The following is a 14,707-nucleotide window of genomic DNA, read 5'->3' as shown; positions in this document are numbered from 1 at the left end:
GTTATAAGAGAAACATTTCCTCAAAAGGAATGACATCATTTAAAACCTCCAGAGTTAAAGTTTCTACTCAGGATGCAAAGCCCTAAATCAATGAATTAGGGCACAGGGAAAACAGCTGCTTTGGAGAGATCACATCACCGTGGCCAAGTGCCATGGTGACCTCTCCCCTGCGCTGTTTTTCCAGGTCACTGGCTGGATGCTGGCCCTTCGCTAGCTACCTTATACCAGGGCATACAGCTTCAATGGCCAAACACCAACGAGGCCACACAGAGATGTGTGGACAATCAACTTTGTGTTGCAATGAATACTTGTATACAATAGATGAGAATAGTATTATTAAAGACAGGAACTGAAAATTGCATTTGTAACACTGTACCCAGCCCAGCTACAGTTGATTATCTGGTTTGCTTAAAGGTAATCTCCTCATTTGAGACACAAGGCAAAAAAGAGTCCTGAATCAAGGACACTTATAGCGTATACAGAAACACCACGCCAACCAACAATGTAGTAGCTAGGGGGACAGCATGGGAAAGATTGGCCAGGGCAAGCTTTAATGACTATGAATTAAAGTTAAAAAAAATTATTGGGAACTTGAGAATACATTCCACTGGTTTATACCTGATTTCCCAGGAAGAACTGATAAAAAATGAAAAATGGAAGAAAGACATAATTAGTTCAACAGGAAACTTTCTATATGACTAGAACACACACACACACACACACACACACACACGTACACACACACATGCTCACACTTTGGGTTTCTGGATATAGTATCTAGTTTAGAGATGTGCAGGTACCCATTTTTCTCAACTTCAAACCAAATAATCAGAAATTTTTCTTTGCAAATTTTTGTGAAAGTCTTTGGGTTTCAAATTTAAGTTAAAAATTCAAATATGTAGATGAATATTTTTCAATGTGGAAATATAAAAGCAAAATGAATAATGTTTCATTTATAAGTAATATACTGTAGGAGGGAATCTCTGCACATTTCCTATCTAGCTACTACAAATAAGAGATGTTCCAAAAAAAGAGAAAAAAGATAGAGAAAGAGTGACAAAGTCACAAGGGTCTTCAAGTAATTGTTCTAAAGAAGGTGAACTGAGTTACTGAGATGTAAATTTTTTTAAATTTCTGCATCAGTGGAAAACACTACCTCTTTTTCACATTTACAAAAATAAGTAAACATTTTAACTTCATTTCCTGGCTTGGAAAAGCTTTGTTACTGAAAATATGACAACTTACCTCTAATCACAATAAAATATAAAGTAATTCGAAGCAACCTAAATATATGAGATGTATTTTTCTGTGAATATTTTTCTCCTTGAATGGATGTATCATACATGTCAGAGATATGTCCTAATATACAAAATGCAAGCTATCTTTATATCATTAAAAATGACGAAAGATGGAATTTCATATACCATTATATTTGATAGAAGGTAAAAATAAATAACTGGCATTCCTGGGAAACAATGCAGACAAAGTTTTTAATTTTTATCCTTTGAAAGAACTACACAGCTATTTTGAAAACTTACCCTGTATTTGTTATCTCCAATCTGTTCAACTTGGAATCGTTTTGCACATTTGCACTTAGCTACCTGCCTTGTCACCTGCCAGAAGCAATGATAAAACAGTCACTTTCACATTAATATTACATCGTGGCATCCTTAAAACCTGTACGCAACAACTAAACATGGAAATAAAACAACTGCATGAATTGTACATGGTATCTGGGCAGAACACACAGTGCTTGTTCTACCCGGTGGAAAGGTAATGAGTACCTCATCTTCAATTTTGTCAGCATCAGTGATAGGTTTGTATGCATCTTTATTTGGGTGAAGGGCAGCTACAAATTCATAGTAGTCGATGTATCCATCGCCATCTCTGTCAAAGATGTCTGCAACTGCACTCATCTCCAGACGACTGGTAGGGAACTCTAACATTTTCAAAACAATGGTAAGTAGTGCTATTGAGGAATAACTGACAAATAAAACTGTAAGATATTTAAACTGTAATCATAATAATTTGATACACGCACACATTGTGGAGGGATTTCCCCCCATCTAGTTAATTAACACATCCATCACCTCACATGTTTATCTTTTACTCTTTGGGTTTTTTTGGGTGAGAATGAATTTTACTCTCTCAGCTAATTCCAATTATACAATATGGTGTTATCAACCACAGTCACCATGTTGTACAGTAGATACTCAGACCTTATTCATTTTATTGCTGAAAATCTGTACCCTTGTACCAACCTCTCCCTATCTCCTCCATTTCCCAGCCCCTGGCAATTATTTTTCTACTATCTCTGTGAGTTTCACTTTTGGTTTAGATTCCACGTATGGGTGATAATTAAGATATTCTCAGTATATGTCATACTCTGGTCGCAATGAAAGTTGGTAAGAGCTGCTACTTACAATAACATTTTACAAAAAGATTTACGTCTTAAAGAAAAAGTAAATAGCATTAACTTGTTAATTCTGCCGTAAGACATTCTCGATCGCACATTTTAATTGTAGTGTGGCCAGTTAAATGATTAGGATGATCAAGTATATTACAATCCTTAAAAAAAACAAAAACAAAAACCTGATTTACATCACACAAGCACTATCACTACATATGTGGCCTAAATTTACCTTTAACTACTATTAGGATGAATCTTACGAAATGGCTGTTTTTCTAGGCTAAAAACTGTTTAATATTAGCAAATTTCATATGGTTCAAGTACCACTTAAGGAATAATTTACATGAAATTTACTTTAAGAGTGCTTCTAGTAACATCTGCCAGAGAAATCACATACATGTGATCAAAATAATCTATCAGGGCTTCCCTGGTGGTGCAGTGGTTGAGAGTACCCCTGCCGATGCAGGGGACACGGGTTCGTGCCCCAGTCCGGGAAGATCCCACATGTCGTGGAGCGGCTGGGCCCGTGAGCCATGGCTGCTGAGCCTGCGCGTCCAGAGCCTGTGCTCCGCAACGGGAGAGGCCACAACAGTGAGAGGCCCACATACCGCAAAAAAAAAAAAAAAAAAAAAAAAAAAAAAATCTATCGAACAAGAAGGGGGCACATACCTTTAGAATTTTTATAGCCTTCTAATTTCCTACTAATGACAATATTAGATCAGAATGTGAACTAAAATAAAAAAGAGAGAGACTGACTTGCATTTACTGATTTCCCATTTTATGCCAGGCAACACAATCTAAGAATTAAGTATTATTAACCTGATTACACTAAATAGGGACACAGCTCCAGTGGAGAAAAGGAGTTTATCTGTGGTGACACAATTAGTAAGGGTGCCTGACTTCAAAGCCATAAATTTTAACTAAGGACAGTTTTTTTGTTTTTTTTGTTTTTTTTTTTGAGGGCAATGACTTCACAGCCAAGTTTAAAGGTGATGTTTTATTAGTAACACAGGTTTACTGGCTCCACAATTTTAAACTGTGCTTATTTTCTTTAAAAATTACATCTGTTATGGCCACCTCTCTTGGGACTTACTTGAGGAAAGAATCCCGTCAATAAATTCTTGTCGGGTTATTTTCCCATCCTGGTCTTTATCGATCCTCCTGAAGAAGTCCATCACTCGAGATTTCTTGTGATTCATCCATCGCATGTACTTTTTGCGCCAGACATCGAAATCAAAGTTGGCAAATTCCCTTAGCTGAAGAGGGCAAAAGGCATTTTGCCTGAGTTACTGCTGTGCTCAAATTATATCTTACACAATATGAATAACGTTATTTCGAATGATCCTCTAGATAACAAAAATTATATAATATGAATAATGTTTATAATGATCCACTAGATAACGAAAATTATCTTATACAATATGAATAATGTTATTTTTAATGATCCTCTAGATAATAAAAATTATTATCTTATACAATATGAATAACGTTTTTAATGATCCTCTAGGTAACACACAGATCATTCCCTCCAGGAAAGGTATCATCTTGCAAAGGGGACTTGAACATTTTTTCTCTAAAGTTTATTCTGTTACTGTCACTGTTTTTTCTTTACAAATAGAGGAAACAAAACTCCTCAAAAAGTCACACTGAAAATTTCTGATAATGCCGAACTCACAAAGGTGGTGTGGCCCAAGGTGACAGGAGCTCTGTACCCCAGGGAGCAGGCCCAGCTGAACAAGACCGATTTTACCTATCTTATTACCCCTCACGTCTCTGCCACCAGTCGCTCCTAACTCCTCACCTTCTAAAAATTTACCAATTCTAGAATCTGACACCCTACACTTCAGATCACAGAGTATATATGAATAAATGATCTGCATTATAAATGATTATAGTTGCCAGAAGATGCTGTCAGCAAACATACGTCAAGCCAGATCTTTTCCGAAGGAGTCAGCTCCTGATTATGTTACAACATACCTGTTTTTGACTTTGATTCCCTAAATCCAAGGCCCATATATCAGGGTTTTTTCCCCCCATAAAAACATTCATACCTGTGGCTTTAATTTTAGAAGTAAAATAAGCACTCAGACATCAAGAGTTTTCTTATCTATTATTAGAAACGTTGAAAAAAATCAAGATCTTGGCAATGTGTTCCGGTGAATGAGGGCAGATGACAATATGGTACCCAATGTAAGAGTTTTCTCACCTCCTCCAGTCTGTCCAGGGCGTCATTAAGCTTCCTCCTCCTTTCCAAGGCGAGCAGCCAGACTTGCTGCCACTTGCTCACCAGTAAGTTGACCCTGGGATTCTTGGTTTCGATTTGTGTCTGTGACCCAGAGGGATAGAAGCTTGACGCTGGGAAGCGTTTTCCTGTTCAAACATAACTTGAGTTAGGATGGGAAAGTCTCCAGGGTTTTGAAATACATTAAGGCTTGACCTTTACTGTTCCTTGTTCAGACTGAATCAACTTCATTACTAGCTATGATGTGAAGAAACACCCTAATTTAGGTGATGCACGATATCAGGGTCAAATGTGTTTTACTTAACAAGGGTCGCACACCGTTCAGAGACATCAGAGAAATATTCTTGACGGGAGCCCTGAAATACTGGAAAGTTCTCTCAATACATTTATGCTTCAAACATTTTCCAGCCTAAAATCCGCACCACTTCAATGACAAAGAAGCATCCTGCAGTCCTCCTCTTTGCTACTGCCAGGGCACTGCAGTGCATGTGAATCAGTTTGGGCAAACCCAGCTGAGAGGAGGGCAGGAGGCACTGGGCGGCTCGCCAGAGTCAGACCAAGATACCCGACAAATTCCCAATCAAGTACGGAAGTGTGTGATTACGGTCCCAGCCTTCTTCCAGGTCCATTTTCCACTGAGATTGTGTGTTTCCTGTGCATCGTCTCATATCCTAATTTACTGCCTTCCTAAAGTTTCCTCCCTCTTTCTAGTATTCACAAGTTTCTATAACTTCACAGAGCAATTATCTCACTGCAGTTTCCTCATCTAACTAAATCGTTCAATGTGACCAAGAAAAATAAATCACTGGCCTAAGCTTTCATAGGAAGTTAGCATCCAAGCTGAGATTTGCCCAGAATTCCTAACTCCCATGGAGTTACATAAAAATATCAATAGCTAATATTTATTGAGCATTTAACAGTATTCCAGGAAGTATGCTAAGCACTTCATACACGAGCTCATTAAGTCCTCACCATAGTCTAATGAGGTTATAATTCTCCCTTTCCACAGATGAGGAAATTGAGGCTCAGAAGGGGTTCAAGTAACGTGTCCAAGGTTGCGTTTCCCAGATGCTGAGGGGTGGGGACAGCCAGGCAGTCTGTGTCCAGAGTTCCTAACAACTTTGTTACCCTGCCTCCTTGTGCAAGACACGACTATGACAGATCCAAAACCACTTTTCTTTAGTAAGGCACCATTCAGAAATATACAAACTGCCTGGTATAAATTGTGCTGCTTCTAAATCTTATCTGAGCTAGCTATTATTGTATTTAATGTCACTTCGCTGGGTCAAGACAGCCTGAGAAGTCAGTAAATAGAGCCTCAAGTCAAATGAACATGAGGAAAATCTATCAGATTGCTGGTTACTAGTGAACAGTTAGGTCATGAACTTTATCCAGGTCATGGTCATTCTTGTTCCATTCCACTTTAAGGTTATTTATATAAGAGAAGCAGAATGAGTCAATTCAAAGGGGGTGATGACTTCTGTTCTTGTTGAAAGTTATTCCTGATTTCTTCTGGCTAATCTGAAAGATACACTTCGAGCAAATAAAGTTACACATATAGAGACCTGGATTTATCCTTTCCTTTATTTTTAAATAAGTTGCTATAATACTTAGCCCACATATTCTTTCAAGAAAACCTTTTATGGGACTTCCCTGGTGGCACAGTGGTTAAGAATCCGCCTGCCAATGCAGGGGACACGGGTTCGAGCCCTGGTCCAGGAAGATCCCACATGACGTGGAACAACTAAGCCCATGCGCCACAACTACTGAGCCCGCGTGCCACAACTACTGAAGCCCGTATGCCTAGAGCCCGTGCTCTGCAACAAGAGAGGCCACTGCAATGAGAAGCCTGCACACCGCAACGAAGAGTAGCCCCCGCTCACCACAACTAGAGAAAGCCCGCATGCAGCAACAAAGACCCAACACAGCCAAAGATAAATAAATTAATGAAAAAAAAAAAGAAAGAAAGAAAACCTTTTATGATTGAGAGCTCATGTAGAATCACCTATGGCTCCAAAATGTGAAACCATAACTCAAAATAAAAGGAAACTAACTTCCTTGCTTAACCATCCTCATGTTAAAGAAATTAGCCACTGCTTACTTCCTGCTCGCCCCTTATCCAAGACCGGAATGTGGGAATGTAAGGAGGGGTCCGCCACTCTCCTCTTGTAGGTCTTGGTGACTTTGTCCACGTCAGGTTGTTTTCTGGTCATTTCCTCCATGAAGGTCTGAAAGAAAGAAATGATGTCAACTAGATACAAGTATATCAGAGAAAAACATCTTTAGAAATGAACTAAAAACGAGAAGATAAAAGGACCATACTATCATTTCTGAAAAAAGAATAAAACATGTTTTATCTAGGATAAAAAAAAATCTAACCATCATAATACAGTATTTACAGACTACAAAATGTTAATAGGTGATAAGTAACTACAGTGTTATAAAAGCAACTTGTTTTATTTGAAGACCACAGGGGGAGCAGCTGCATGAGGAACACAACCTGTCTGTGCACCAGCCAGGACCAAGCTTCCAAGCTCTCCCTGAAGAATCTTAAAGTGAGCATTTGTCTACAAAGGAACGAGTTAGCTGGGGTGTCTCTAGGGCTTTCCTGCGACACATCTCACCTACATATCTGAAATACTTAAGATGGCTTTGATATACAGTGACGTAAAGCATATCCACATAAATGTGGATACATTTAAAATATCCCTATCAATAAATCTACTCTACCAAGGAGGGTCAAAGTCATTCAGGTTCAAGTTTACATTTAAAAGGTTTGACTATGTTGCCATTTATCTCATCTCCTTGGACTTTTTATCATGGTTGACCAGGTGTCCCTGTATCTGGAATCTGTGGCAAGGGCAGAGACTGGTGAAAAGTGATGGGAAAAGGAGAAGGCAGAAAAAAGTAAGAAGTGAAGAAACACATTTCTGGAATGTCTGTCACACTGGAGGACACTGACACTTTAATGCCTCGGTTGACGGAGACACTTCAGGGCCATCACAGGCATCGATATCTTATACGTTTATCAAAATACGACAGCAATAGTGGGAAGCAGCCGCACAGCACAGGGACGGGGGGAGCCCATCTGAGATGCGAGCACAGCTCCATGGATGGGGCCGAAAGGGAGGAGCGTGGGAATGTCACACAGGGCAGGAGACACCAGCAAAACTAAGTGACTCTCCAGAGAGAAGCTCCAGGGCAGCAGTGGCGTCAGAAACTTGGTGGAGGAGTTGAGGAGTGTGTCTGAGGAAGTGAAGGTAAGAAGCACAGAGCAGTCTTCTGAGAAGTACAGTGTGAAGCAAAGACAGTGTCTGAGAAGGCAGGTTAGGATGACATCTATTTACCTGGTGTTCTGCAATGAGGGCTTTCACCTCTTCAATCTCCTGCGGGATGACCTCTTTATCCCTGTCGCTCAGTGTGGTTTCAGCCCACTGCAACCAGGCCAGCAGGGCTTCCAGCAACTCCTGCTTGGCGATGAGTCCTGCCAGGGCACTGGCTAGTCTCTGCTGGTGCTGCTTTGCCCAGGCCAGTACCTGATGGAGAAAACAACTGCTCTGAATTTCTTCCATCTCAGTGAATAATGTAACTGATGTAACATACACCACACTTAAATGTAAATTAGGATCATCCCAGGCTAGATCCATAACTCTCTGGTCTTTCTAGATCCCATCAGTGGTACCAAGACCCAGCCTGTGGAGGACCCAGGAGCCCTTTGTGATGGCTGTCACCCTCAGAAGTTTAGATGTACGTCAATCACCCAGGCTTCCCTTTGCCTGCTAATTTAAGTTCAAACATGCATTCCCTGAAGAATCACATATGCTCACTCTGTGTAGCACAGAGTGGAAATAAAAACAGCTAAGATCTTAAATACAGAATGAATTCACTTGTGTGTGCAATTCATTCCACAAGCATAGACGGCTCTGAAAAACCTATTCAACAGACGTGATCTGGAAGTGGACAGAAAGTCCTACAGTGAACCACATAGTTTCAGGGACATAGCTGCAGAATGCTTGTAACTTTTTAAAGAAAAGTGGGTGGCAGAGACAGGTAACACACAGAAGAATGGTCTTGTGAAGAACATAAGCCCTTAGGTTCCCACAGCCATAAATACGTCATTAATTGCCCGAGTTTCCACGCCCCCTCCCCTGACTCTCAAAGCTCCAGCTGCTCTAAAGATGGACTGAGATGCACGGACCTCCTCGAATCTGGCCCGGATGATGGTAATCCAGTGCTTGACGGTGGTGATGGAGTCTGGGTGGCAGATGGCCAGGATGGAGTCTCCCATGCTGGTGGCTTTGTTGAGGGCAGCGCGCTTTTCTTCCAGTCTCTTCATGAATTCCTACAGCATAAACAAAGACGCACGGGCTGAAACTAAAAGGCCAGCAACGTCCACTGGACTGTCAGAGCTAAACCAATAAGCAAGAACTTACATCGGTTTATTCACAGCTGGAAATCATCCACCGAGTGAGGAATTAAGGGAGGAGAAGGGACAGTAATCGGATAAAGTACCTTCTCACACTATCTCAAGATCCAACTACAGGATACTATCTCATGCTTTACAAAATACATTAAACAAAAAAGACACTCTCCTAAATTTGAATACATTATAATTATATTCGTAGAGGCAAGAATTGGGACAGATACTAAGCCAGCGATAGAAACAATATGGATTGCAAAAAAAAAAAAAAACGTTCTAGCAAATACGACGAGGAGGTTAGTATTCAAAGTAGCATTAACCGTGTCAGGGATGATAGGAATGTGTATCCAAAAAGTGCCAAGGAAGACAGCAGACTGGCAGGGAACTAGAAAGGCCTGGGTTGTGGGAGAGAAGGCCCAGCGTCCAGTGGGGAAGGAGTCGAATGAGTCTGGAGCAAGTGGGCCTGACAGCGGCCAGCCTCTGGGAAAAATGTCCCTTAAAGGGCAGTAAAAAGAGCCACTCTCAGCCCTGGAAGGATGAATACACCTCAACAGGCTTTGGAAGGCTGTCAAATCAACCTTTTTATAAATGTCTCACATACTTTACTTTCTACCATCAGAACTGTACCCACAGATTCATGGATCACAGAACTCTGAAAGCGGGGCTAAAAAATGAGGACTTTTGCCCCCCAAAATGTGAGGCATTTGGGCACATGCTTGTGGGGCACATGCTTCCCAAACCCTGCACTGAATTTCAAACATCCACTGACCCCTCCAATCTACCTGGAACCCACACTAAGAAGGATTCCTTCCACACCTGACAAGGGTGCCAGGGGATGGATGGCACTTGTGTTACCCACGCCGTGTAACCAGGGGGTCAGAAAGTATAGGTGTTCACATCTAGTGACCTTTTGTTTCTAAACCTCTGAAGCAGCTGTCATACGCCTCCTACCTTGACATTTCACTCTAATAAAATATTTTGTTTATATGCACAGCTACTAGATTGTTAAGGTCCACAAGATCAAAAGACTGTGTCTTATTCAATTTTGTACCTGTGTGAGTGAATAAATGCTTTTTAACCTTTATTTCCACATTTTTACCATTGGGGAGTCCAGGTTCAATTACTCTGCTAACATGACCTACTTTTTATTTTTATGTATTTATTTTAATTTAATTTTTATTTCATATTGGAGTATAGTTGATTTACAATGTTGTGTTAGTTTCAGGTATACAGCAAAGTGATTCAGTTATACATATACATATATCCATTCTTTTTCAGATTAGGTTCTTTTCCCATATAGGTTATTACAGAACACTGAGTAGAGCAGAGTTCCCTGTGCTATATACTACAGTAGGTCCTTGTTGGTTACCTATATTATATATAGTACTGTGTATATGTTACTCCCAAACTCCTAACTTATCCCTCTCCCCACCTTTCCCCTTTGGTAACCATAAGCAAATGAAATTATTTACAAAACAGAAACAGACTCACAGACTTTGATGACCTACTTTTTAAATGTCATGACCTACCTTAAAAATATTTTAATTTTCCCCAAAACAGACCCCTTTTAAGTGAAAGGAAACAAACTTTACTAGGAAGAGAAAACCAGAAGGTTAAGAACAGCTGTGCTTTTCCAGAGGCGAGCTGATCCAATCATGTACTTTTAATCACTCCCACACTGGGTGCCCAGCTCCCACTGGAAACACTGTGGACTGGGTACCAACTCCTGACAGCACCCCGGGCTCTTCCAGGCCAGTCTGAGTGCTGCCTCAGTGGTTTGTGCTCACATGGGAAAATCTGCCAATTTTAGAAGTTGGATTATATTGAGAGGGCTCTAGTCTAAGAAATTAAATATTCTGTTTTTCTTCTATTGGTGAGAATGTGTGAAGGGAAGCAAAAGAAATGAAACAGAACGAACAATATCACTGCAAAATATTATTACAGAGAAGCACTTTATAAAATTGCATGCAATTGTATGCTAATTTAAAATGTTTAAAGATAATCTGTTCTTGAAACCAGTACCCCTCCCGGGATGCCTGCCTCCTGATGTTTCTGGGGGTTTCCTGGCCCTGCTGTGAGGGTGGTGATACCACAGGTAGCCTCGGTTCTGTAGGGCATATATGCACCCTGGGCTTCAGGGGACACTCTTGACACCCAAACCCTAGTATGTCAGTGGAACCCAAAGCAGCTGATGGTCAGCCTATGGTAACATAAACTAGATTTTCAAAATATTTAACTGAATCAAAAATGTACAGTAAATGTGATGTAATTTTCCTGCTCTTACAGGCCAGCTTCAACTTGAAAAAGTGTATGCAGCATTTCATTCCTCCAGATAATGTTATACAAGCTCGCATCCCTTTTATTAACAACAAGGCAATATTTCATTGCTATAGCATAAGCAGCCCATCATTGAGAGAGCATCGTAATTAACATAAGAAGTCACCAAAGATGATGTCACCCATGCTACAATGGAATTAATTATGTATTTCCAACTTGACCTTGCAACACCAGGTTATTCAGTGGTACTAAAAAGATCCTTTACCGTTTATAGGAAATGCTGACATCAATACTAAATACACTGAAGTCAACAGGCACATGAAAAGATACTCAACATCACTAATTATGAGAGAAATGCAAATCAAAACTACGAGATACCACCTCACACGGGTTAGAGTGGCCATCATTAAAATGTCTACAAATGCTGGAGAGGGTGTAGAGAAAAGGGAACCCTCCTACACTGTTGGTGGGAATGTAAATTGGTGCAGCCACTATGGAGAATAGTGTGGAGGTTCCTCAGAAAACTGAAAATAGAGCTACCACATGATCCAGCAATCCCACTTCTGGGCATGTATCCAGAAAAACTATAATTCAAAAAGATACATGCACCCCTATGTTCACAGCAGGACTGTTCACAATAGCCAAGACATGGAAACAACCTAAGTGTCCATTGACAGATGACTGGATAAAGAAGAGATGGTACCTATATATAATGGAATACTACTCAGCCATAAAAAGTATGAAATAATGCCACATGCAGCAACATGATACAGCTAGAGATTATCACACTAAGTGAAGTAAGTCATAAAGAGAAAGACAAATACCACATGATATCACTTATATCATGTGATATAAGTGATCTACAAAACAGAAACAGACTCATGGAAATAGAGAACTGACTTGTGGTTGCCAAGGGGGAATGCATTGGGTGAGGGATGGAGTGGGAGGCTGGGGTTAGCAGATGTAAGCTTTTATATATAGAATGGATAAGCAACAAGGTCCTACTGTAATGCATAGAGAACTATATTCAATATCCTATGATAAACCATAATGGAAAAGAATATTTTAAAAAAGAATGTATATATGTGTATAACTGAATCACTTTGCTGTGCAGCAGAAATTAACACAGCATTGTAAATCAACTATACTTCAAAAAAAAAAAAAGAATAGAAAAAAACCCTCAAGATACTTAATTTTCAGAACACTACACCCCAGGTGGAAGAATACTACACTGAGTATTAGCATTGCTAACTCCTGACTTTTAGAGTCAAAGGTTAAAAAAATTATCTGTTAAGAACTCTCTGGACCACTCTCTTAAGGGTTTTGCTAGTCCTATGCATCGCCACAGGAATAATTTTGACCTGAAAATTCAACGGCCAGATTTTTACTTGGTTAACTATTTTTTTTTTTGGTGGTACGCGGGCCTCTCACTGTTGTGGCCTCTCCCGTTGCAGAGCACAGGCTCCGGACGCGCAGGCTCAGCGGCCACGGCTCACGGGCCCAGCTGCTCTGCGGCATGTGGGATCTTCCCGGACCAGGGCACGAACCTGTGTCCCCTGCATCGGCAGGTGGACCCTCAACCACTGCACCACCAGGGAAGCCCTGGTTAATTATTTAATAGTATATCTACTTACATAATCCATTTTTTATTTATAATTTATAAATGGGTTACTTCTCAAAAGAATTTAAAGCAGCTCTTGATTAAAAACAGAATTGGCAGAGGTTTAAAAATAAAATTTGAAGACCAGTTATTAAACTACTTGCTTGTCTTGCTTACAAAGGTAAAAATCATTAATTGACAATTCTAATGGTTATAATTTGATAAATGTCATACTGCTCAGTAAGGAAGTTTCATCTTTGAAATGCACATCTAAGTGCAACAAAATTGACCAGTTTTGCTCAGGAGCCAAAGAGTTCCCTAGAAAAATGTGCTTCCTGGAGATAGGAAAACAGAGTGACTAGTTTTATTTTATTTTATTTTTTTAATTGAAGTATATTATAGTTTTGTCTGGATATATGCTCAGGATTGGGATTGCTGGATCATATGGCAGCTCTATTTTTAGTTTTCTGTGGAACCTCCATACTGTTCTCCACAGTGGCTGCACCAACTTACATTCCAACAGTTTAGGAGGGTTCCTTCAGAGTGACTAGTTTTAAAATAACCACCTTCTATAAAGACGACATTAAAAAACAAAAATAGCCACACACACATGTGCGTAGTTGCATGGGGACACACCTATGTAAGGAAGGAGGATACAGATAAATTCTCAAACATACCAGATCTTTCACTACTTCTCAGGAAGGAAGATATTCATGCAGTTGGTATTTGCAATCATGAGTCCATTTTCTCTACTTTGTTTGTCTTTCTCACTTATTTTTACTGAGCATTTATGTAACTCACTTTATGCTGATCAATGAGAGTCCGAAGAGCATCCTCATCGTCTGGGAGAATGCCATGGAAACGAAGGGTCTGCTCCGCTTCCGCCAGCCACTCCAGGAGGGCATGGACCACCGAGTGAAACTCCTCTGCCTAATGGTTCACATGCGCCCCAAAAAAGATTCCCAAACATGCTTGTTAGTAGAGTCAAGTCTTCCTCTCAATGGAAAAAAAAAGTCTTAAATTTAAACTGATTCATTATATCCATTATTCCCATTAAAAAGATAAAGATACATGGTGCTGCATTTTACAAATGTAAGAAAACATCTAATCCGTCAAAAAGGCCTATGTGAAGAATAATTCACCATTTTAACAATCTGATGTGAGATGAATGGCAGCCCATTATACATTCTAGCTGAAAAAAAGACTCAAACAGCACTTTTACGGGAAGATTAGAAAGCCTCCCTCTGTTGAGTCATTTAAATTCTTTGGGGAGGAGTTGGGCGGGGAGCGGACCCACGCAATGATGCTCTAAGGACTTCCTCCCCATGACTATCCTGGCTGAGACACAGGAGCCCTGTGGTCCTTCAGAACAGCGGTTCCTGTTGGGGGTGCAGGATCTTTGTCAGCACACCCAGCAGCTGTAACCCCAGGGCTTTACCTGGCGCAGAGCTGCTTCTAGGCGGGTCTGCTTGGATATGGAGAGTGCACACACCGTCTCCCAGCGTGTGCTCAGCTCCTGCATCTGGACCCTGACCCAGGAGGAGTCATCCTGGCTGCCCTCTATGAGCTCCCGGGCCGAGCGCTTCAGGGCCTGCACGCTGCTGGTCCTCTTCCCCAGCTCCTTCTGGAAGACCTAAGACCAAATTTTAAAAAATTAATTTTAAATTACAAAGCCCAAACAGTAAGACATACTATATGAAATATGTATGTGCACATAACATCATGTATGGCTCTCCAAGACCTACAGTTTAATGACCC

The 14,707-nt window shown here is 40.5% G+C and overlaps 1 protein-coding gene across 6 annotated transcripts in view; it reads right to left on the bottom strand.

The window, feature by feature from the left end:
• The window catches only part of DST (dystonin), a 500,594-nt gene that overhangs the window by 9,866 nt on the left and 476,021 nt on the right, over positions 1-14,707 (bottom strand). For 5 of the 6 annotated variants that reach the window (XM_060162516.1, XM_060162518.1, XM_060162517.1 and 2 more), the window contains 10 exons: positions 14,388-14,582; positions 13,751-13,879; positions 8,851-8,994; positions 8,000-8,188; positions 6,754-6,880; positions 4,617-4,780; positions 3,504-3,666; positions 1,785-1,939; positions 1,539-1,613; positions 619-636 (listed from right to left, as the gene is read on the bottom strand). In XM_060162516.1, the coding sequence (XP_060018499.1) occupies positions 619-636; positions 1,539-1,613; positions 1,785-1,939; positions 3,504-3,666; positions 4,617-4,780; positions 6,754-6,880; positions 8,000-8,188; positions 8,851-8,994; positions 13,751-13,879; positions 14,388-14,582 (1,359 nt within the window). The remainder of the gene's footprint in view (positions 1-618; positions 637-1,538; positions 1,614-1,784; positions 1,940-3,503; positions 3,667-4,616; positions 4,781-6,753; positions 6,881-7,999; positions 8,189-8,850; positions 8,995-13,750; positions 13,880-14,387; positions 14,583-14,707) is intronic. The other variant, XM_060162520.1, reaches the window with a different exon arrangement.

The sequence above is a fragment of the Lagenorhynchus albirostris genome, chromosome 10 (assembly GCF_949774975.1).
Source record: "Lagenorhynchus albirostris chromosome 10, mLagAlb1.1, whole genome shotgun sequence".
Taxonomy (NCBI): domain Eukaryota; kingdom Metazoa; phylum Chordata; class Mammalia; order Artiodactyla; family Delphinidae; genus Lagenorhynchus; species Lagenorhynchus albirostris.
Note: the sequence above shows the minus strand (reverse complement) of the source record. Positions and strands in the feature narration are given on the sequence as shown.